This window comes from Boleophthalmus pectinirostris, unplaced genomic scaffold (assembly GCF_026225935.1).
Source record: "Boleophthalmus pectinirostris isolate CB_2022bp ecotype Guang Dong unplaced genomic scaffold, ASM2622593v1 HiC_scaffold_3, whole genome shotgun sequence".
Lineage (NCBI taxonomy): Eukaryota > Metazoa > Chordata > Actinopteri > Gobiiformes > Gobiidae > Boleophthalmus > Boleophthalmus pectinirostris.
The window spans coordinates 37,164,696-37,188,778 of record NW_026571299.1 but is presented as its reverse complement, the minus strand read 5'-3'; the positions used below and the strand labels follow the sequence as shown (position 1 = coordinate 37,188,778).

The 24,083-nt window shown below is 39.7% G+C and overlaps 2 protein-coding genes across 2 annotated transcripts in view; both read left to right on the top strand.

The window, feature by feature from the left end:
* The window catches only part of nav1b (neuron navigator 1b), a 34,767-nt gene extending 20,638 nt beyond the window's left edge, over nt 1-14,129 (top strand). Inside the window, exons 7-32 of the mRNA XM_055160893.1 lie at nt 311-1,068; nt 1,304-1,740; nt 2,212-2,255; nt 2,331-2,489; nt 2,909-3,079; nt 3,175-3,227; nt 4,116-4,139; nt 4,691-4,768; nt 5,191-5,199; nt 5,482-5,565; nt 5,907-6,018; nt 6,093-6,214; nt 6,668-6,676; nt 6,884-7,062; nt 7,185-7,341; nt 7,495-7,690; nt 7,787-7,884; nt 7,989-8,084; nt 8,277-8,445; nt 9,548-9,783; nt 9,855-10,009; nt 10,122-10,193; nt 10,734-10,930; nt 11,007-11,125; nt 11,229-11,426; nt 11,499-14,129. Of these exons, the coding sequence (XP_055016868.1) occupies nt 311-1,068; nt 1,304-1,740; nt 2,212-2,255; nt 2,331-2,489; nt 2,909-3,079; nt 3,175-3,227; nt 4,116-4,139; nt 4,691-4,768; nt 5,191-5,199; nt 5,482-5,565; nt 5,907-6,018; nt 6,093-6,214; nt 6,668-6,676; nt 6,884-7,062; nt 7,185-7,341; nt 7,495-7,690; nt 7,787-7,884; nt 7,989-8,084; nt 8,277-8,445; nt 9,548-9,783; nt 9,855-10,009; nt 10,122-10,193; nt 10,734-10,930; nt 11,007-11,125; nt 11,229-11,426; nt 11,499-11,582 (4,016 nt within the window). The 3' untranslated portion in view covers nt 11,583-14,129. The remainder of the gene's footprint in view (nt 1-310; nt 1,069-1,303; nt 1,741-2,211; nt 2,256-2,330; nt 2,490-2,908; nt 3,080-3,174; nt 3,228-4,115; nt 4,140-4,690; nt 4,769-5,190; nt 5,200-5,481; nt 5,566-5,906; nt 6,019-6,092; nt 6,215-6,667; nt 6,677-6,883; nt 7,063-7,184; nt 7,342-7,494; nt 7,691-7,786; nt 7,885-7,988; nt 8,085-8,276; nt 8,446-9,547; nt 9,784-9,854; nt 10,010-10,121; nt 10,194-10,733; nt 10,931-11,006; nt 11,126-11,228; nt 11,427-11,498) is intronic.
* Nucleotides 14,130-14,602: 473 nt separating this feature from the next.
* mybphb (myosin binding protein Hb) lies at nt 14,603-24,083 on the top strand. Its single transcript, XM_055160644.1, has 13 exons — nt 14,603-14,840; nt 18,293-18,343; nt 18,424-18,558; nt 19,100-19,267; nt 20,896-20,984; nt 21,059-21,254; nt 21,334-21,473; nt 21,592-21,751; nt 21,949-22,085; nt 22,806-22,992; nt 23,104-23,151; nt 23,699-23,726; nt 23,808-24,083. The coding sequence occupies exons 1-11, from the start codon at nt 14,645-14,647 to the stop codon at nt 23,133-23,135; spliced, it is 1,491 nt and encodes a 496-aa protein (XP_055016619.1). The 5' UTR covers nt 14,603-14,644; the 3' UTR covers nt 23,136-23,151; nt 23,699-23,726; nt 23,808-24,083.

The window sequence follows — 24,083 nt, the reverse complement described above, 5'->3', positions numbered from 1 at the left end:
GGTCAGGGTCATATAATGTCTCTTTCCTTATTTACTATATAGAGTGAATTATTGTTTTAGTTAAGTATTTATTTTTTATCTGAAGTTTTTTAGTTTATAGGGAACAATAGTAGTGCTGATGGAACAATTTAGTTTGATATGATTTATTAGTTTCCATTTGTCTCTACACTCTATCCAACATCTGAGTTGTAATTTAGTGAAGATACCTGAACTGACCTCAAGAAAGTCTCCCAATGGAAGCTCTAAAGTATAAAAGTGGTTTAAAAAAAGGTTTTTTATCAATGCCATGTCATTCCATGTGTCTGTGCAGCTCCTAAAAGTGAAAAGCCACAGGACAAATCTCGGATTTCTGTCAAAACTGCTGGTCTACAGCGATCTCGGTCAGATGCTGGAAAGGATCACCATGGAGAATACCGCAAACCTCCTTCAGGTCTAGTTAAACCCACTGCTGGAGCCTCGTTTGGTTACAAAAAACCCACGGCCACTGGTACTGCCACTGTTATGACAGCAGGTGGTGCCACTATCTCAACTGGCTCTTCCACTCTGGGAAAGCCCCCCAAGTCATCTGGCATCCCAGTGAAGCCAGCAGGGGCACCAACAGGTCGCAAAAACAGTTTTGATGCTAGCAGTGAGCAGGGCTTTCTGGGGCCTAATGCCCGGAATAGTATTCAGTATCGCAGCTTGCCCCGCCCGGCCAAGTCAAGCACCCTCAGTGTCATCGGGCGTCCTGCATCTCGACCTCCCAGTGGTATTGTTGACCCCAGTCTGTTGAGTCTCAAACCCGTATCCATTGGCACCGCCGGGCCCAAGGTTAAAGAACCAAACAGTTCTAGTGGTAAAATTACTAATCGCACAATGTCAGGCCCAGTGAACCAAACAGATCGAGAGAAGGAGAAAGAGAGGGCCAAAGCCAAGGCTGTGAGTGCTGACATGGACTGTGGTTCTCTGAAAGGAGAGGACATGTTGTCACAAAACACAGAGGAACCTGCTTTGAAACTGCATGGCCTCAGGCGCACCAGCAGCAGCAAATACCCCGAGCTCTCATCACCTACAACACCAAGGTCTGTTGTTCATTCACACTCCCCTTCATTTACTCCCTGATTTACCTTACCTCATTATTTATCAAATTCACTACATATTTCCATTATATTGGAATTTACAGACTATATACAGATTTTACTAAATAAAAAAATCTTAAAATTTGTACTATCAAACAGGAATACCCATTATTCTGAATCATTTGAGTCACAATAAGGACATAAATATGAAAAACTAAATGATATTGCATTGTAATAACACATAGTGTACTGTTTGTACTGCCTCTCCACTGTCTCTCCACTTTTCCTGTAGGATGAAATCACTTGGCCGTCCTCCTAGTCTGGCTCACCTGGACAAGGTAAACTCCAACAGTCTTGACTCATGTGTGACCATCCAGGACCTCCCTCCCAAAGTACCCCCTTACTCTAAGCTCCAGGACTTGGCAGGTTCTCACTGTGGCGGCCGCCTTACTCCCAGCCCAGCACCGGTGCTCCATTTGGACTCCTCCAGCTCCTATGAGACCCACACAGGTTCTCCACTGCTCTACCCCAAACTGTCGGGCATGCACCGCAGCCTGGAATCCCTGCCTCTGCAGATGAGTGTCCCCTCCAGTGCAAGGTTTGGCCCTTCAGACATGCAAGAAAAAGAACAACGGGGCACAGGCACGTGGGGATCGGCCACCAGGACACCCATACAAGAGAGGTACAGTAGTGGATTCGGCATACTGAATTATTAGCTGAATGAAATTATAAAGTGGTGATGTTAAAACGCTACTTCTGGGTCCAATGATATTCTAGCCTCATAGTTACTGGTACATTTTGGTAGATTTTTTATGGCTGTAAGCTGTATTAGACCGGGCAGATTTAAGTGAAATATGAAATGGGGGTGAATACTGAGGAGAAGCAGTCTCATAACTGAGGTCTTTTTGCAACCAAGACAATAGACTATTGTGCAGCAGGATTTATCCTGCCCAAGGGCTGTGCAGAGTACTGTTTATTTTGGACAATAATTTAAACATAAATAATCAAGGAATGTAATAAAGTTCCTGTTTCTGTTTGTTGTGGCTTTGAATGTTTGGACCCGTTATGCCATGGCTAACAATTCCATAGAGAAAGCCAAATGGTCTCATCACATTGTGGTCCATGTTTGTCATGTGTCTCTTTCTCTGTGCAGCTTGCAAACAGACAGAAATACATTTCCGAAGAAAGGCTTAGAGTATGTTAATAATTTCTAATTCATATAATCGTATTTTGCCTTTTATTTTAAGTTAACATTCTTTCCTCTTTCCAGACGCTGCAGTTCAAGTCTGTCAGAGAGTGAAGGAAGCAAATCAGGCAGGCGCCACTCTCACACCATAATGAGTATGACAGAGAGCCATAGTCCTCCTCAGCTACCCTCTCCCACCCGCCCTCTCCACGCAACCACAACTAAGACTCCGCTCACCAATGTGGGTAAGTTTTGTGTCCAGTTTGACTTCCATAGTTTGACCTTGGGTGAAAATATTTGATGAATGAGTCCTAAATGTAACTACCTTAAATCCCTTTCCGTGTCCTAATGTTGGCAACCTTATAAAATGTAATATTCAACTTGACAATTAGAAACAATTAGGTGATTAGTAATAAATAATTAATTAAGTTTAAACTTAAAGAGGTAAACTTTTAAAGAGGTAAACATGAAGAGATAAACTTTGCAAAGTCTTTGAAGCAAAAAGGGGTCAAGCCAGCCTATATTTATCTGGGTTGTAGAAGTGTAGTGTTGTCTTTCACTGACTCATCAAAAAGGGAGAACAGTGCTGAAGTGTTGTCCTACCTACTCTACATTATGTTGATTTTTGTTCAGCTTCAGTCTGAATATATTTCTTTTGTCACAGTTGCTCCCATTTCCTGTGGCACCCCAAGGATCTCACGCTCCAACAGCATAGGCCCCCCAAGTGACTCTAGTGATCTGTATGGATCTTCCCCCTTGGGTAGCAGTATGTCCCTGGCTGACCGGCCAAAAAGCATGATGCGTTCAGGGTCTTTCCGTGAACCTGGGGAGGATGGTGAGATAACCCTACTATGGCAAATTAAATTAATTTTTAGCTGAAGGCACATTTGTTGTCTGTAACAATAAATCTTATATGATATTTTTTTTCAGTGCATGGCTCTGTATTGTCTTTGGCCTCCAATGCTTCATCCAACTATTCCTCGGTAAGTTTTCTTTGACACAGTCTGTATAAGATTAGAACAGACACAAACACGTCAGGCCATGTTTTTCGATCGAAAAATGGTGGCTTGCCCTCTCCAGGTGGGTGGAGAGTCCCTGCCTCAAGTGGAGGAGTTCAAGTATCTCGGGGTCTTGTTCACGAGTGAGGGGAGGATGGCGCGTGATATTGACAGGCGTATAGGTGCAGCGTCTGCAGTGATGCGGTCGCTGTATCAGACCATTGTAGTAAAGAAGGAGCTGAGTCGAAAGGCAAAGCTCTCAATTTACCGGTCAGTCTATGTTCCTACCTTCACTTATGGTCATAAGTTTTAGGTAATGACTGAAAGAACAAGACCACGGATACAAGCAGTTGAAATTAGTTTAGATTAGAGTTTAGTTACAGTACAGCCGCTGCTCCTCTACGTTGAGATGAGCCAGATTAGGTGGCTCGGGCATCATTCCGGATGCCTCCTGGACGCCTCCCTGGGGAGTTGTTCCAGGCATGTCCCACCTGGAGGAGGCCCCAGGGAAGACCTGGACATGCTGGGGGGACTATGTCTCTTGGCTGGACTGGGAACGCCTCGGGATCCCTCCGGAAGAGCTGGAGGAATTGTGTATGGAAAGGGAAGTCTAGGCCTCCTTGCTCAGACTACTCCTCGACCCAGTCCCGGAAAAACAAAAGAGACAGAATGAATATGAGAATATGAGAGAAATGTGTTTTATGTTACACCCAGAATTTAATACTCAGTATTAATAGTTACAATATGTGATATTCAGTCATGCTTTTGTAAACTGTATTCATTCATAATGCAAATGGAATTTTATATCTTACAAACTTTTACTCCGACCTCCAATTTGCCTTTTTTGTTTATTTTTTACCATGCTTTCTGTAGAATGAGGAGAGGATACAGGGAGAGGTAAGGCCAGTGTGATGTCACTGTGTGTCATTTCTCATTTCCTGTAGATAGCCTCATTCATCTGCTCTTATCAGTCCATAGTGTGGAGTCTGTCCAGTGTTATAACATTGCTCAGTTTATCTAATACCGTCATACCGTCAGTGTCCTAGCTTCCTAATAACACATATTAGACAATATTAAATTCTGCATGGAGAGAATTCGTTGTGGTTCTCAATATGTACAGTTCAAAAAGCAACAATGCCAGGATTAAACTTGGGCAAAACCAGAATTGTCATAATGTGGAAGAACTATTGTAAAGACAAATATTAGGCTTGAAACCAAGTTTTACCATGGACCTAAACTGTGTCTAACCTCCAAGTTAGTAGGAGGACCTAGACAATATCTGATTGAACCCATTGCTAAACCTGTTTTGTTTACACCATGTTTTAAAAACGAAAACTGTGTGAGAACCATTGCTCAAATCATAATCCTATCAATGTTGTTTTTACAAAAACCTTTGAAGAAAATTATATTTTATGTTTTCTAAAATATACACTTCTTTGTGTCTACAGCAAATACGCATGCTGAGAAGAGAGCTTGAGTGTTCTCAAGAGAAGGTTGCAAACCTCACCATGCAGCTTTCTGCCAATGTACGTATGTTTTTAGGGAGTATTCTGTGCTGTCTTAGCTGCATGGCTGTTCTTTTGATAAGGTGGAGGTCTAATGGAATGAAACATTATTTATGAAAGACCTTGTATCTTCTTCTCCTAAATGATTTAGTGGTAGTTGTAATGCTACATCTGGCCTTATCTCTTCATTTAACCCTTTATAGTCACTAGAGAATGCTTTTATACTTAACCCAATTTTCAAATAACTTCACACTTAATAAATCCATTCCACATTATGCAATCTAATCAAATAATCTAAACTGCTCTGTTCTTTTGTCTGCATTTTATGCATACTTTCCTCTCCTAATGCTCACTTTCTTTATATTTCTGGCTTTATTAACTCCTGGACTGCTTCCCCCTGCCTGTGCCCTACTGACCTGCTCACTGGATGCTGGGTTTAACAGATAGGACAGGTTTGTTCCTCAAACAATCACTAGTTTCTCTGCAGTACTTGAGCTACATCACAACACATATTTTCATCATGTTTATATGCTTTAAGTGTTTTATTCACTCCTTCGTTCATGTTTCTTCAATAAATCTAAGTCAAAGTAAACAGACATTCTAGCCTTAGTACTGTTAAGGTTTGTGCCCACCCATATTCCTGACATCATCTTCAGCTGTGTTATCTCATATTGTTGTACTGTGATCACTCAGTCTGTTAAACTAAACTAAATGTTTTCTGTGTTTCTCTCAAGGCCAATCTAGTAGCTGCTTTTGAGCAGAGTTTGGCACTGATGACAGCTCGTTTGCAGACTCTGTCAGTGTCCTCAGAACAGAAGGTATTTTGTAATGCCTTTCCTAATGAGCATTATACCACATGTTCATCACATATGTAGCATGTTTGTAAGAATAAACTTAGCATTTTAACATGTCGTTAGAGTTGTTATGATGCTAATTGCTTTGCCAAAGCTTAACTATTGGCATCTCATGAACTCCAAAAAGAATGTGGGTCACAGGTTTGCATGTATGGATTCTCATCTTGTCATCAGTTACTCATCTTGGCCTGTCATTCCTGGTGAAAGGAGATAGACATTCCACAATCCTGAGTGTTGTAGAATCTCGGTTCAGTTACTGATCTGTGGGAGAAAGTGCGAGCACTTACTCATGATTCCCTCTGCAGGATTTTGAACTCACAGAACTTAAGGACACCATTGATATTCTGAAGGCCAAAAACACAGAGGCCCAAGAAATCATTCAGGGGGCGCTCAGTAGTCCTGACATTACCCCAAAAGGTACATGTGGATTTTTGTTTTCATCACTATAAATACTTCATAATGTTGCACTAATTATTATATTCTATCTCTAGAAATGCCAATTAATCGTCAAAATTCTTCAGAAAGCCTCTCCAGTCTCGCCAGCACCACCAGTCATTCTAGTATGGGTAGTTTCAAGGAGCAGGAGGCCAAAAAGAAGAAAAAGAAAGGCTGGGTAAGGTCACTTGGATACTACACATCAAAAACTGATTGTCTAGTCAAGATTATAATGACATGAATAGAGAATATTAATCTAGATTTTAGTAGGTTTGGGTTGTTTTATGACATTTGCTACTAAATCCAGGATAATTTAGCTTGAAAATAAGAAAATTAATATTCAGTTTATTGTGGTAAGTACAAATCTACTACATTGGACAATAATTTGAATATTGGATAGTCAGACTAGTAGACTAGTAAATCTAAACTTGTCATAACTTCTGACCTTGAGATTAATATTCTGAATTCAAGTAATTGTAACTCATCTTGATATTCCTTTTTTGCAGTGTGTGGAAATTTAATAATATTTTTTCCTGCTTGACTTTTACTTCCCTAGTTGATTTAAAACTGTTTTTAATGTCTCTGGTATGACTCTGGTTTCTCCCTTACGCTGCCCTGATTTTTATTTTAGGTCTTTGAGGTGAGTGATGTTGCTAGTAAATAAAGTCTAAATATCTTACCCCACAAAGTGCATGTGTTTCATGATACTAGTGAAACTCTTACTTTTTACCCTATACAGTCTCTACTTAGACAAATTGCTGTCATTTCATAATTGCAATAAATTGTCTTGAATGTGCGTATGCTTTGCTATAGAACTTCTTATAACTTTCTTATTATGGTCTTCTAGTTACGCAGCTCCTTCAATAAAGCATTCAGTAAGAAAGGGTCAAAGCAGTCAGGGCCATACGCTGACATTGAGGAGATTGCCACCCCAGAATCCTCTGCGCCTTCCTCTCCTAAAGTTCGCCATGAAGCTGAAAACCCTGCACCATCAATGAAATCTTCCGCTTCTGCCTCATCATCTGGGTAAGCATAGTTACGATGGCTACAAAATAAGACTAACCTAAATTTACCTCAGGTTGTTAGTCTGATGATCTTTGTCACATTAACACTTGTCTTTTGTGTTTGTGTTGTGTGTGTATCCTTAGACTGTGTGAAGGTGGAGAGGGGGTGGAGGAGAAGGTGGTATCAGAGTTACGCTCAGAGCTGTGGGAAAAAGAACGCAAATTGACAGACATCCGGCTGGAGGCCTTGAGCTCCGCACATCAGCTGGAGCAGCTACAGGAGGCCATGACTAATATGCAGGTCTGCACACATTCATGTGGAGTATAACAAATATTAACAATTATATACCATGAAATGCACTACTATCTTACTCATGTTACATTATGAGCATCAGAGGTCAGACCAGCTGTTGTGAAATCTATCAATCTATCATCTGTCCTATTTGTTTCATAGAGGACAGTGGAGAAGCTGAAGTCTGAGAATGACCAATTAAAGACAGGTGGTCTCTCTCCTTGCCCGTCTCCTGGACCTTCCAGCTCTGCGTCACAGTCCTCAGGCCTGGCCACTCTGGGCAACTCCTCCCCACGGCAGTCTGTAGCCATGCACATGCCCAAAAGCTACAGCAGGGGGCTGAGTGAGGGCTGCTCAGGTACTGTCTAACATGAGCAAGAACATAAGGAAACATAGAAACTACACGCTATAGCATACATTAAAACACAACTGTTTTTTTTCTACAACATTGCAGATGTCTTCACTTCAGACTCACTCAGTCATTCCTCACAAAGAGATGATCATCGTGTTAGGGTGGTGGTTTCTGTGGCAAATTTACATGTTTTTAAAGATGTAAGTTTTGCAATTAATTAAACTTATAAGTTTAACACTTATACTTACTTAATTAACACTTATAAGTGCTGAATTATTTTATGCTTTGCATATATTGTTTACAGGATGTGAAACAACAGGAATTCTTCATTGGTACTGTGAGATTAAATGGTAGAATGGACTGGACCATGCTGGATTCAGCTGTCAGCCAGGCTTTCAAGGTGACATGTTAATAAAATGAATTATTATACTAAACACAAAGTGCCTATTAGATTGTCTGTAATTATTAGATGAAATTGATATTTCATCCAGTCATGTTTTGAACGACACATTTATCAATTTTGTAGAAGCAGTTGATATTACATACTGGTGTAAACAATATGAACTTAGTGACTGATTTACTTTATTCACAGGTGTACATCACAAAGGTGGACCCCACCTCCAGTCTAGGGCTTTCCACTGACTCCATCTATAGTTATAGCATAGGCCATATCAAGAGGTTACTGGGAGGAGAAGCTCCAGAGACTCAGCCATCTCACTGCATGTCCCGAGGCCCAACCAGCATCACAGTGGCTCTGAAAGGTATGCCACAGTATCATAGACTGTACATATGAATGGATCTATCTAACCCGCTGCTTTCCAAAGAGGAAGGGAGCATGGGTGTGCTTCTGGCTTTGTTGAGTCCAGCTCCAAATCACTTTGTAAAAGCATTGCCCCTTTTCCGCACCTGTTGATGTCAGGCGCCTTATTTTGGTCTTGAAATATTCATATTAACCTACTCTACATGATCCTGGGTTTTTTATTTAGCTATTTTGTCCATTAATCAATTCCTATTCCTAAGATGGAACTCTGTTCCATAATATGGAACTCTGTTCCATAATATGGAACTCTGTTCCATATTTGCTCCTATAACTGCTAGCCTAGCTGAGCTTCATTCAACTGGAGCTGAATGCCTATGGGTGCTGTTACTGTCCCTTAGTTCACTACTTTATATACTACTACACTACTTTATATAGTCTAATATGGTGTAGTACTAGACACATTGATACATTTATTTTTGTTCTAGTTATTAGATTTGACTAATTATAATAAATAATACATACATAATCCATAGAGATTTCTTGTCAACTGTATTCTGTATAAATGTATTTCCTCCTGTAGACCCACACTCTGTGTAGCTTTTACTGCATTATCATGTGGGGTTCTAGTAATCAGCAATTTGTGTAGCGAGCTCCGCTTCACTTTTTCATGTTAGAATGCATGGAGCAAAGTGCTAGGATAGCTGGTAAAGCAGGGGCAGTTCCTAAAGAAATCTGATCTTCTCACAGCCAAATTCAAAGAGGGCCAGCAGCTTGACTCCCTTCAGACACATGGGCCCCAGAAATGGTGAGAAGGAACATTAGACGTCTGTTGCCTGGTGGGGGTGCGATCATTCCCTATACTTGATGCTTAGGTATTTTTAGAGCTAAATATTTCAGCACCATGTTGCTTATAGAGGCTTTGCGAGGTGAAATAAATATTTTCCAAGCATCTTCCAACAGATCCTTCTAGAACTCCTTCAACTAATAGTATCAACAGAATACCTGGCAACTAAATCATAATCTCTTGAATGCCACCGTGTACTTTGAACTATTTTCAACAAACAACAACTGCTGAAAATGTAAAAAAATGTTTTGTGTTTTAGGTTTGAAAGAGAAATGTGTGGACAGCTTGGTCTTTGAAACCCTTATTCCCAAACCCATGATGCAGCACTACATCAGTCTTGTTCTCAAACATCGGCGTCTCATTCTTGCTGGACCCAGTGGGACAGGTAAAACGTACCTGGCCTCTCGATTAGCTGAGTACCTGGTGGACCGCAGCGCTCGAGAGGTTACAGATGGCATTGTTGTAACTTTCAACATGCATCGTCAGTCGTGCAAGGTAAATTAGTCAATGCCTATGAAGCAATTTTGTAACCATAAAAGCAACACTTACCATTTTTCTTTTGTAAGGATCTACAGCTGTATCTGTCAAATCTGGCAAATGAGATTGATCGGGAAACTGGCACATCAGAAATACCCCTGGTACTGATTCTGGATGACATTCATGACACTGCCTCTCTCAGTGAACTTGTGAATGGTGCTCTTACCTGCAAATACCACAAATGGTCAGTTCAATGCAATGATTAAAATATAACAAAAAAAAATAAAAATTATAAAAATAATAACAAAAGAATGAACTAAAATAACCTGATTAACATCTGTTTTGTTTCCATGCAGTCCCTACATCATTGGAACTAGCAATCAGCCTGTCAAAATGACCGCAAACCATGGCCTGCATCTGAGTTTCAGGTGTCATTTTATTATCTAAGAGTTTGGTTACATATAAACAAATCAATATAAGTCTATGTAAACAACAGTGTCTAATTGCACTATGTGACCTTAAAAATGTCTGTGACCTTAAAGGAACAGGACATAGCCTGTGCACCTACTGGTTTAATGAGGTGCTGCAATCACAACTGATGTTGGCTTTACTGTGCCATAACCTTCATATTGAGGATATGAAGGTTTAAGCTGGATTTCAGCATTGAAACTGCCAACTCAAATGAGAGAGACTCATGTGAGGCTCATTCTGCTTTCTAATCAAATAATCATCTTGAGAACCAAAACAACTTGGCCACCCTACCAATGTTTTAGTAATTAAGAATAAATCTGCATTACAAGTACAAATTTGAGTTGAACATGTCCACCTTGTATCTGGGGACATATCTTACATACTATACCTTTAAATGGCAATACATAAAAGTCCATGATGTGAAACATAAAAGAACTAGAGCATATGATGCTTTTTTTTTTTTTTTTTTTTTAAACAAAACATTTCTTACGTTATAGGATGGTCACTTTTTCCAACAATGTGGAGCCTGCCAATGGCTTCTTGGTTCGCTATCTGCACAGAAAGATGATGGAGTCAGAAGATGAGAGGAATTTGACCAATGAAGACCTGATACGTGTTTTGGACTGGTTGCCCAAACTGTGGTATCATCTGCACACATTCCTGGAAAAGCACAGCACATCTGACTTTCTCATAGGTACAAATACTTCACCTCAATACCAAACAGGAACTGGATTTAAAGCATGCATATAAATGAGTGATGTTCTCCTCAGGTCCATGCTTTTTCCTGTCCTGTCCTGTCACTGTGGAGGAGTTCCGCTCGTGGTTCATTGACCTTTGGAACCATTCCATTATCCCATACCTACAAGAAGGGGCCAAGGATGGCTTTAAGGTGATTACATTTAATTATGGCTGGCTACTGCAGAATGCTAATCATCTTTCCATGCTAATGCACTGCTCTATTTTCACTGTCCTGGTATGTTGTGTATCCCCAGGTCCATGGTCAGAAGGCCGTTTGGGAGGATCCGGTGGAGTGGGTAAGAGGCACTCTACCTTGGCCTTCAGCCCAGCAAGACCAGGCAAAGCTGTTCCACTTGCCCCCGCCCAACATCAGCTCAAGCAGCCCGGGACAAGTCTGTGAGGAGAGGCCCCACAAGGAAACTCCACCCAGCTCCATGGAATCTGATCCACTGGTAAATGAGCAGGCAATTTCTCTTCTAAGATTTGAAACTGGGCAATAATAAGGATCTTTCTCTGTTTTGTAGATGGCAATGCTTTTAAAACTTCAAGAAGCTGCCAATTACATTGAATCCCCTGATAAAGAAGACCCACACTTGCCTAAACTTTGAAAAGAAGCTAATATTTAGCCCTGGAATAAGCGTTTAATGAATTGTGTGGTTCAGTGTAAATGTGGTTAAAGATTTACTGTTCCCAGGTGTTCCATATAACATGCCATTATTTCACAGTATAGTATTTATAATATAAAAGTATAGAAAAGTAGCGTATTTTTGACACATTCGCCTCAATTCCCTTAGACTGGTGCTAATCGATCACTATGACAGTGTCTCACTCAGCACTTAGATTCAAATCACTCAGGTGATTTGTGCTGTAGCACATACAGTACTAAACAGACCATCCTGTGAGTGTTGTTGTGCACAACAGAATATTGGTTTCTTTCCTTTTCTTTGGTTACTAACAATTAGTGACTCATTTTGTAGAGGAGCATGACAGCATGTACAATGCATATCAAATGCTAAGTCACATATGCAATTCACAATACAAGTCAAGCAGGTGATGAACTAACACAATGCCTTATGAACAAAGATGTGTCTCTTCAACTTCAGCAGACTATTCTGGTGCTTTCTCCGAGTCATCACTTCTAAACTCACTAGCAGTGACTCAACATCTCTTAACTTCCGCAGTTGTAACAACCTTTTATTCAAGCTGTCATACTCTTTTGCATAAAGCATCTTAACTTAAACTTCAGCTGCACACTTAAGCACTGGGGTTAGTTTTCTGTGTTTTACATGGTAAGGTATTGCTATAGTGAAACTATCAGGTAATTGGTTATTTTAGTATTAACGCCGTCACTCACTGATGTGATTAAATCACATCTTGTTTAACACTTTTTGTGTTAAAACACAAAGAATAAATGGTCTGGACTAAGTTGAAGACGTTAAAATGTTCACAAATCTGTATATAATTGAAAAACATTCCTACTTGTCCTTATACTGTAATTATTAAACAGTATATTCCATCTCCCCTGAATCCAAAATCCAAAAATAACAATATATATAGTTTATTTATACGGTATGTACAAACATATTGTTGCATTACCTGCAACGTTATACCAAATATTTATGTTATGTTTTTTTTTTCTATGAATGTATTGCATTTTACTCAGTATCAGACATTATTGTAGGTGCTTCAAAGTAGCCTTACCACGAGCCACACTTAAGGAACTCAGAGCAAATTTAAAACTACCTAATCTCAACTCATTCCCTCGCAACATTCAGTGTATTCAGCCATTTTGTTATTTATGTCACACATTATCACCATTTAGCTAATGTTCATATGGTGCATTTAATGTCTCAGTTGTGTCAACAGATTTCATTTAACTAGAAAAGCTTGGTGTCCTAGGTGTGAAGTAGATCTGGGATATTTTGGGATGTGTTGTAAACGTGCTCAAATGCATAATGTAGAGCCAGTGAAGTCCTGTGAGTGATCCTATGGTGGTAGACCCATACTAAATACTGATGCATTTATATTTAAATAACGTTTGGGACGAAAGCACAGATGCAAAGGAACTTTTTTGTAAAATACAAAGATAGAAATGAGTGATAAATTGTAAAAGAGGTCAGCGGTGTCCTCCATCACCCATGAGGTTTAAGTGCTTTTCCTTTGTACATATATTCTGTAAATGAATGTCACACAACTTTTTATAGTTTGACAAAAAAGTGTGTGTTCACACGTATGCTTTGCTATTGCACTGTGCTTAAACTGACCAATAACCATTGAGTCACTTTGTAGATGTACCAAGGTGTGACTGACTATTTGGTCAGTGCCAAACCAGACACACTAGGTATTGTTTTCTTAAATGTAAATAAAAGAAAAAAAAACTTCTAACTTGCAACCTGGTTTGCCGGTTTCCCAACTTAAGTTATGATCTCATCTAATTTACTGGTTGTTGTGCCTGTTGCTCTTATCAACTGTGATTTGTGTTGGCTTATAAGCATAAAAAGGACTATCCAGCAACTTTTAATGGTGCTGGTAATCAAAAGCAAATAAGTAAACAAGGCATGTTTCATCTGGTATATCTGACCACCCTGCATCCCAGGAGAATATTGTAGGAAGCCTTATAAAACTAAATGTTGGTTGTCACTGCATCGAAGACAGGGTTAAAAGTTTGTTTTGCCCAAAAAGCGATACAAACCTGTGGTAGAAAATGAATAGGCCAATACAGGTTGCTGTATAGTCACATTTTCTTCAAAGCTTGTTGTAGGCTCAAATGTTATGCAGTATCTTATTCCACTGACTTGCAAATGTTAAGGGTTTTTAAATGTTGTAAATGCATGTAAACTCGCTGTGTGATGAGACACATTATCTACTGTGGAAGAAGATCATCCTAGAAAATGTTTTCCTTTGTAATACTCAAATGTTTGATATTTCTTTTTCTAATGACTCCTTTATAAAATGTCATGTTATTTTGTACAGGGCATCATTGTAAAGACTGTAAATATGTCAGCATTGGATGGATGCAGCTACAATCATAGTGAAGAAAAGAGCATTAGGCCTATATGTAAGAGATTAGTCCAATGCAGGGATAAGTCATGCTTTTAAGGGTATCATCCATCTATCACTGTTTGCTGGAATCAATAAAATACATATTATATTTATTTTGTTGGATTGCTTTATAGTATGATAAATATGTGTTTTGATATGTAATCAGATTAATGCAATCATAAATTATAGGCTTCTAATGATATCTTCAGCAACATTTAATATTTTTCAGGGTCAAGCCAGTTCATAATGAAATTGACCAACAGTTTGTTTTTTTTGGTTTATTTTTTACAGTATATTTGTATATTGCTGTTTTTTTGGAGCTATGCCCCTTACCTTTTTTCCTGATGAAGGTTGTTGGTAGTCTAGCCTTCTTTGGGAGATTAGAAATGTAGGATAAAATGTTTTATGTTATTGGTTTTAAAAAGTTGGCTACATCATGCTGTTGTTTTAATCCCCACTGAAATCACAGACATGGTGGTCTCTGGTTCACTCAGTCCAGTGGCCTATCAGTTACAGAGGGCGGAGTCTGGCCCCTTGGCCCCATAAAAGCTTGCTACACCCCCAGGGAAGATGGCATTGGATTCACTTCACGGACTTTACCAGTTGGGAATTAGCTGCAACCTTCAACATGCCGAGCAAGCCTGCCCCAATCAAGAAGGCGGCGAAGAAAGAACCTGCCAAGAAGGAAGAGGAAAAGGCCCCGGAGCCCGCCCCAGAGCCGGAGCCGGCTCCCGCAGAGGCCGCTCCTGCCCCCGCTGAGGAGGCTGCTCCTGCCCCCGCCGAGGCCGAAGCTGCACCTGCCCCAGAGGCTGCACCCGCCGACGGTAATACACACGGCAGCGGTCTGTCGCTTGCATTTGTCCCTGGATGGCCCGTGGATGAAAAATGTAGTTAAATCATTTTTTTTCACTATGGATGGTTCTTTACTTAACGCAATCTTAAACTGAAGACACACGGTAAGGAAGTTGCGGGTGCGACGACCGAAGAGCGGTGTCCACGGCGATCAGACTCTTCCAAGTCGCTAGAAGGATGCAAAATATTATAATGCTAGGGCATATAAAACGCGCACAGTAATTACCATTAGCGTTACTAATACACACTTTCACCCAAAGCCATGCACGCCCACAGGCCAGAAGATCTATTCCAAAGATCTGTCTGTTCAGATTGGACCTATGCATCTAACAGTGCCCTTGCTGCTGAAGGAGTCTTTGAAGCTCCTCTGGTAGGAACTTGAGATGTTGAAATTATTATTTGCACATCCATTTTTGAAATATTTAACATAACTAACATTCGACCCAATTTCTATAGGCTAGAAGCCTAAATGGTTATCTTTTTAACAGCACCAATTTGCCTGACATATTCTAACCTTTAACACACTTTGCTGCCGCAGACGGATCCAGTGAAGACCCTGCTGATGGTATATATATATATATATATATATATATATATATATATATATATATATATATATATATATATATATATGTGAACAGCCTAAGAGTGGCTCAATCATAAGATAGCCTATTAGTTTACACAAATGTTGTTGATGCATTGTAAGACTAACTTCTCTTTGAACCCTTGATCTCTTTGGTCTTACTTCTAGCCTAATTGTGTTAATTGAGTTCCCTTTTGTGTTTAAAATGAGAAGAGAGTAATTACAATGAAAATTCTAACTGCACTTCTAACCTGTTGCCTGTTGTATGCTTTAATATCTGACATTAGCCCCTGCTCCTGAGGCAGAAGGATCTGCTGAAGCTCCAACTGAGGGTAAAAATAACAGCTTTATCAAGGTTTAATGTGACCTTTAAGTGTAAGGCTAGAGATATGACTATTACCACATACTTTCATTATCTTATAAGAGGTCAGTACTTTGTATAATCTCTGCACTGAACTAATAAGTGATGCCTGTATTTGCTCTAACATTTAACACTAGCTGCTGCCCCTGCTGCAGAGGAATCTGCTGAAGCACATCCTGAGGGTAAACTGCTCTTTTGTGTAGCTATAAGGTTAAGGCTAACAGATTGTTTTCTATGCATATTTTAGCTATTTTAGTTTAGTTTAGTATCTTGTTCATCACATAAATACAGTTGATGAAAGATGATGCAAGTTGCACAAATGTGATGCTTGTTTTCTAACCTTTAACATTAGCTGCTGCCCCTGCCACAGAGGAACCCGCTGAAGCTCCTGCTGAGGGTAAAAAGTTGTTATATGTAGTTATAGGCTTAAGGATAAACTTGTAAGGCTAAAAGTCTTCACAAATTAATTTTATTACTGTCTTTACAACTTCCTTCTGCACGTTTAAGATACATTTATGTATATGTATCTGATAAATGTAACTGCACAAATGTGATGCCTGTTTTCTAACCTTTAACATTAGCTGCTGCCCCTGCCGTAGAGGAACCCGCTGAAGCTCCTGCTGAGGGTAAAAAGCTGTTATATGTAGCTATAGGCTTAAGTAAACATTTGTAAGGCTAAAAGTCTTCACAAATTAATTTTAATAATGTCTTTGCAACTTCTTTCTGCACATTTAAGATACATTTAATATATGTATCAGATGACTTTGCTGCACAAATGTGATGCCTGTTTTCTAAACTTTAACATTAGCTCCTGCCCCTGCTGCAGAAGAACCCGCTGAAGCTCCTGCTGAGGGTAAAAAGCTGTTATATGTAGCTAAGTTATAAGGGTTAAGAGTAAATTTATAAAGCTAAAAGTCTTTACAACTTAATTTTAAAATTGTCTTTGCTTTCTGCACATTTAAGATACATGTAGATATACACATTTGATAAATGTAACATTATTATTTGACATCTATCTTAAATGAATGAACATTAACGAAGCTGCATAAATATGATGCCTGTTTTCTAACCTTTAACATTAGCTGCTGCTCCTGCTGCAGAGGAACCCGCTGAAGCTCCTGCTGAGGGTAAAAAGCTGTTATATGTAGCTATAGGCTTAACGATAAACTTGTAAGGCTAAAAGTCTTCACAACGTAATTTTAATATTTTCTGTGTAACCTCTTTCTGCACATGTAAGATACATTTAATATATGCATTTGATGACCTTGGCTGCACAGATCTCAAATGTGATGCCTGTTTTCTAACCTTTAACATTAGCTGCTGCCCCTGCTGCAGAAGAACCCGCTGAAGCTCCTGCTGAGGGTAAAAAGCTGTTATATGTAGTTGTAAGGTTTAAGAGTAAACTTGTAAGGCTAGAAGTCTTCACAACTTAATTTTAATAATGTCTTTGCAACCTCTTTCTGCACATTTAAGATACACTTAATATATGCATCTGATGAACTTAGCAGCATAAATGTGATGCCTGTTTTCTAACCTTTAACATTAGCTGCTGCCCCTGCTGCAGAGGAACCTGCTGAAGCTCCTGCTGAGGGTAAAAAGACTGTACATAGCTTTTAAGGTTAATCATTTCCCTGTAAGGCTAACAACTGAATAATAGTTCATAAGTTCACTATGTTAAATACAACATTATCTTTTGCATATAATATGTGACATTATTTGCTCAAGTCTGATGCCTGTTTTCTAACTTTTAATATTAGCTGCTGCCCCTGCTGCAGAGGGAACTGCTGAGGCGCCTGCTGAGGGTAATTAGACATAGTAATATGCTAATGAAACCTATTCATACTATATTTAAAGTAGCTCTGTCTGTCACTGTAGACTTTTTTTAACAAAGTACATAGGATTACAGTAATGATCCCTTTTCTAAAACTCTTATTGAAGATAACTGCACTAATACTTTTTAACGCTTATCTGTTCTAACCTCTAATCAGCTGCTGCTCCTGCTGCAGAAGGATCTCCCGAAGCTCCTGCCGATGGTAAAAATGACTCATGAGTACCATAAGATATACTTTATATTATCTTTATATGATACAGTATTATTCACAAGGTTCCCATGGTAAGGTTAAAAACAGCAACTAACCTCTTGACCTTTGCAAAGAGCTATAGCAATGTAATGCATAATCTTTTGAAAGATATCTCATCTGCTTAACTGCACTAATGATTAATATCTAACATTTAGCACCTGCTCCCGCTGCAGACGAAGCTGCTCCTGCTGCTGAGTCCGAGGCTCCTGCTGAGGGTAAAGCTAAAGCAAATATTAATAACTTCCTATTGTTTTGACCACTCAGAAACTATATTGATAAAATGGTACACTTTCTGAAGTACATATTCAAAATCAATTACATGCAACACGGATCTACTTTATATCTACTGCCAAATGGAAACAACAGAAATAATAATGATAGTTCTTTTTATCATTGAAGCTGCACCAGAGGAGCCCAAACCACCCACTCCCCCACCTCCTCCACCCAAAGGTACCCCTACTGTGTGTGTCCATCCTAACCTTTGGTGTAGACATTTTCTGCTCACATACTGTATTTTGTGTGCTTTGCAGAGCCCACCAGCGCTCCCCTTGACCTGTTTGTTGAGGACAAGAATGATACTTCTGTTACCATTATCTGGAGCCAGCCTGAGGTCGTTGGAACCACTGGTTTGGATGGATACACCATTGAAATTTGCAAAGATGGAAGTAAGTTCTGATGAACGCAACACATGGTCAATCTCTTTTGACACAATAAAAGTTATTATAATGATGATCCCAACAGTACATTATTTAATTTAAATTAATGGTTAAAGCATTTTTGTTAAAAGGATTATTACACCTCTAATTGATGCAATACCCAAATGCATCTTAAATGGACTGAGGGTCATGTAAATTTTTCCTTTAATATGGGTCAGCCATATCAGTTGCAGCTGTCCCTGAGGTGTCAGTCGTATAGTTATATCATGAGCTTCCTGACTTCTCCCTACAAGGAAAGGGGCATTTCAGGAGCTGCTGGGCTCTCACTGAGGTCCCGCTTTTAGACCCTGCAGCTAATATCAGCTGCACTTCAGTGTGCCTTTCATTTACATAGCTCTTCATATGTAAAAAAACAAAACAAAAAAACATTAAAAGCATTACATTTACAGACATAATAGTACATAACTTTGACAATGATGAGTATCTACATCTAAAAGGCCTATAATGTATTCAGTTGAGAGTTTCTGATTAAGTCATTTGTCAATTTCAGCTGAGGACTGGAAGGCGGTCAATGAGGACCTGCAGAAGTCCTGCCGTTATGTCATTAAGAACCAGACCACTGGGGACCGCCTGAAGATCCGCGTGGTGGCTGTGAATGAGGGTGGACGCAGCCCTCCTGTTGCCCTTCCTGAGGCCGTCCTGGTCAAGGAGGTCGCTGGTAAGACACACAGTCAATATAGAAAGGGCCATTGTATTATTATTATTATTATGTGTAGATGCTCTGACTTGTTTGATAAGCATTGTTCATTCTTCCTTTGAAATCTGTACTCCACAATTGCCAGTGTGACAGCACCATTAAATTCATACATCAAACACACACATCACACTTTCTTTAGTTGTCCATGGCATACCTGTTCTCTCGTGTGTAGAAATGGGGAATTTCTCTCGTGTTTCCCCCTTCAAACCAAGCGCATTGTTTATGGAGCCTGTTAAGTTGCTGGTTTTAGTGCTGCTGTACACCTCACAGTGATAATTATGTCCACTATATGAGAAGTGATTTGCGGTAGAATTAGGATTAGTCCAATCGGTCTTTAAAAAGAGGAACTGTCATTTTAACTGTCACAACTTATGGTTATGCGTAATGGAGAAAGGCACTGGGGAGGGACAGCAACCTGATCCCAGAGAACTGGCACTAGTTCAAAGGTTTTCACTGTGTTTGCTGTAATGGGCTGGTTTACACTAGAAAGAGTTTGTGCATTGTAACAGTCAAAGCTACCTCTAATGTAAATCATAACTTGCATGTGACTCTAATTAGCACTGGTTTCCTTTGGATGCTGAGTTTGGCATTGTAATGTGCCCCTGGCCAGAACTCATGCTGAGGATGTGTCAAGCTGCTTTCTCACTAGATCGATGGTGACAAGTGATCTGGGTGAAAGTAGGTGGGGGCCCTGGTGCAAGAGCGCATGGTAAATTCCAGTGTGGCCTATCTCTGCGTCAGGAGCAGGGGTGGCAGGGCAAAGTGCTGACTTCTCAGGTGTCACCCAAATCTCCTGACACTTCCAGAGATTCACTGTTTATTTTGAAACATGCCATAGACTTTACTGTTTGTTAAGCCGAGACTTAGTTGTGGATGGCAAACACAAACTAGAATGTTGCTGCATTGGTTATGCACAATGAGGATTTTACAATATCCAGCAATTAGGACAATAAAATTTCATTTTAAGTCTACAATATTTTTGCTCTTTGTGTCATTTCCAACTGGCATATGTACTTCTGTGTTCGGGTTGTATCTTTGATATTATAGACTTCTTGATGCAACTGAGGCAAGTATAGCTTTGAATCATGAAAGGTTAGGAGATATACTGCAGTACGGATGCTTTTTTTAGAATCCTGACAAATGTCACTCTGGTGGACTTAGCAGCTGGTGCTTCTCACCAAATTACTTTTACAAATGAGCGTGCAGGGACCGGGAGTGCCAGTCTCTCACATTTGCTAACTATGCATGTTATTCCTTTTCTTATGACCTTTAAGCTATTTTTATCTTTTAGTGCCTTATATACAATGTTATTGATGGTAATGGAATACTGTGTAGTGTGCAACTTGAAATAAACTCTGTTTCAGTTATGTTACTGAGCAACAAGACATGACATATCACATTCATTCATTAGCTGTTGGATTATTTCACCAGTGACAAAACATACATAAAAAAACAGAACAAAAAAGAAACATTTTTTTTTTTTAAGATATCAAAGTTCATAAAAAATACAGCTGTTACAATTTGTATTTTTATTTATTTATTGAGAGAACAATCCAGTCTCTAATCATTATGATGTGTTCTTTGTTCAGATCGTCCTAAAGTTCGTCTCCCCCGCTTCCTCAGGCAGAGATATGTCGCTCATGTGGGAGACAAGATCAATCTGACCATCCCATTCACAGTAATATATCATAATGCACTGAACAAACATTTGATGTTGTTTGATATCATACTCATATGTATTTTTATTTTTAGGGCAAGCCTAAACCTGTTGTGAGCTGGACAAAGAATGGCGAGGCCCTGGACACTAAGAGGGTGAATATTCGCAGCACAGACAGAGACAGCATCTTGTTCATCCGTGCAGCTGAGAGAGATGACTCCGGAGTCTATGAGATGAGCGTCAAAGTAGATGACTTTGAGGATAAAGCTTCATTGATCTTGCAGATTGTTGGTCAGTTTCAATTTATCTAATTCTTATTTGAGTGTTACGTTTTACGTAATGCATATTGAGTTTAAAACCTGTCCTACAGAGCTGCCAGGTCCTCCCGCCAGTGTTAAAATTGCTGATGTCTGGGGCTTCAATGTCGCTCTTGAATGGACTGCACCCAAAGATAATGGAAACACAGAAATCACAGGCTACACAATCCAGAAGGCTGACAAGAAGACCGGAGTAAGTAGCCATCCTCTCAGCGGATTAAATTATAATCTGTGAATATTAATATGATCCCTCAATAAGTGAGATGTTATAAATCGTTAGTAATAAACTCCCCTTCTCACTATGTGTGCAGGAATGGTTCACTGTGCTGGAGCATTACCACAGACTGAATGCCACCATCTCTGACCTCATCATGGGCAACACCTACAAGTTCAGAGTCTACTCTGAGAACAAATGTGGAACCAGTGAGGAAGCTACCATGACAAAAGAGGAGGCCACGATCCAGAAGACAGGTAGGGTAAATGTTAAATAATTCACAACATTATCTGCTACCTAGTATGTACAAGCATGGGTGAAAAGTGAAATGCACAACCAAAAGAGTTCATTTGTATTGCTTAATTTCTACTTCTTCTATTTCAATTTTTTTTATTGTTACTGCAGTTTAAAATGCTACATTACATGTATACATCTGAGTTACTTTTGCATTCAGGTATTGACTACAAACCACCTGAATACAAGGAGCACGACTTCTCTGAGGCCCCCAAGTTTACCACCAACCTGAGTGACAGAGCTACTACTGTTGGATATAGCACCAAGCTTCTCTGCTCTGTCAGAGGATCCCCAAAGGTATGAAACATCTAGATCTCTCACATCTTTTCAACCATATCCATTCAATATATAATAAGTTACCCATTTCAATGATCTGCTATCACTGTGCTTTAATATGTGAATGGTTTCAACCTAGTTTTTTGACTAAATACCTCTCAGACCCTCCATATTTTCTGTGTGTGTCCCCATGTGGCTGGATCAGAGTTATGCCACTGATGCTAAAGTGGTTAGCTTTGTTTGCAATGGCTGAGCAGCAGATTATATTGTGCTGTTGACAATGGCATTATACACACTGTAACTCCAGAAGTGTTGTTATGTTGCCCTCTGTCAGTAGCTGTCTACAATAATATTGAGGTGCTGAGTGAGGATATCAAACTAACACCATGTCCCCTTATGCTTGTGCATCACTGACATGCACCTCTCTGTTCTGAGTGGGAGCATACTGTATTGAGCTGCTAACAGCACTGGAGCATATGTGATACTTAAGGCTCCCATTAGACTGGCATCCTGTGCCTTTAAAAGTGGTTCAAGGTGTGAGCAAGGGTCATGGGGTCATGGGTCATTTGGTAGTAGGGTCAGATGAGTAAGATTCCCTTATGGGGCCTAGTTGGGCTTCCAAAACTGGGCTGCTGCAGCCTGTAGGGCATTGTCAAAAATAGAATTAGCTTTGGTTTTACTTAGAGATTTGCTTTCCATTTGTATTTATGCTTTCTGTGTGATGCTTTTTGTCTCCTACAGCCAAAGATCGAATGGATGAAGAACCAGATGATTATTGGAGATGACCCTAAATTCAGGCAGATCTGCGTCCAGGGCATCTGCTCTCTGGAGATCCGTAAACCTGGTAACTTTGACGGTGGCGTGTACAGTTGCAGAGCCAAGAACGACCACGGAGAGGCACTTGTCAGCTGCAAGCTGGAGGTCAAACGTAAGCCACAGCCTTATACTCTTAAATATGTATTTTGTAAATGCTGATTATCCAATAGATTGGATAAATTATCTTCTAGCTAGTAACAAATATTGTATTTTCTGTATACAGAGCCTGTTAATCCGGATGCAGAGAAGAAATAAACCAACACTCTCAAAGGTTAGAAGAAGCTATTTCAGTATCTTTGACACATGGTGCTTTTATGAGCTAAACGTTATGAATAAAGTCTAAGTAGTTATATGGGATACATTGCTTTTATACCTGGGGATGGCTAAGTGTGTCTCCATAGCCTCCTTTCCTTATAAGGATGTCACTAAACTTGGAGAGGGTGCCTGTGCCACTCACTCAGTCCAAGTGGTAGCAGCACCCATAAATTAAATATGCAATGCCTTGACAGGTTCTCAGTTTGGAGACTAAATCACATTTCCTTGACTCAGCAGCCAAAGCTAAGAACAGAGATTAGCGTTTTACAATTGGATTACCTCCTCAGGGAAAGATAAAAATGTGCTTTTAATTTCACCATTGTTTTGTAAGGATCTCCATAGGGTAAATATCTCAGCTAAATCTTCTTAACTCCGCACTTAAATTTAGCAAACAATGTTTACATGTGAGTGCAGTTCAAATGCCTAATTGCAGCTTATTGCAGTTGTCCCTTGTTGCTAACACCTGTTGTTGTTACTTGTTCATCCGTTGCTGGCTAATTTAGGAGCAGAGAGAGGCCATTACAGCGTGCGGTATGTCACATTTTTAGCTTAGGAAACCATTGTTTTTTGTGAAAACATTTCATTTACAATGTAATCTCTTGAATTGAACAGGAAGGTGCTGGATTCCTGGAAGAACGTGTATATACGGCTGGTGACCACACTACCAGATAGTTGTTGCCTGTGCTATCCAATGTTAGGAACAATTGTTGTCGCTTCATGACTTATACTTTATTATTCAAAGTCCATATCCATGTCCAAAATCAGCTTATTTTCCCAACAAGTCCATCTATGTACACAGTCATGTTCACATCATGAATCTACAGTTCCTCATAGGAGAATTCTATGTAACATCAATGTTTATAACAATAAATAATTTTATTTCTGGTC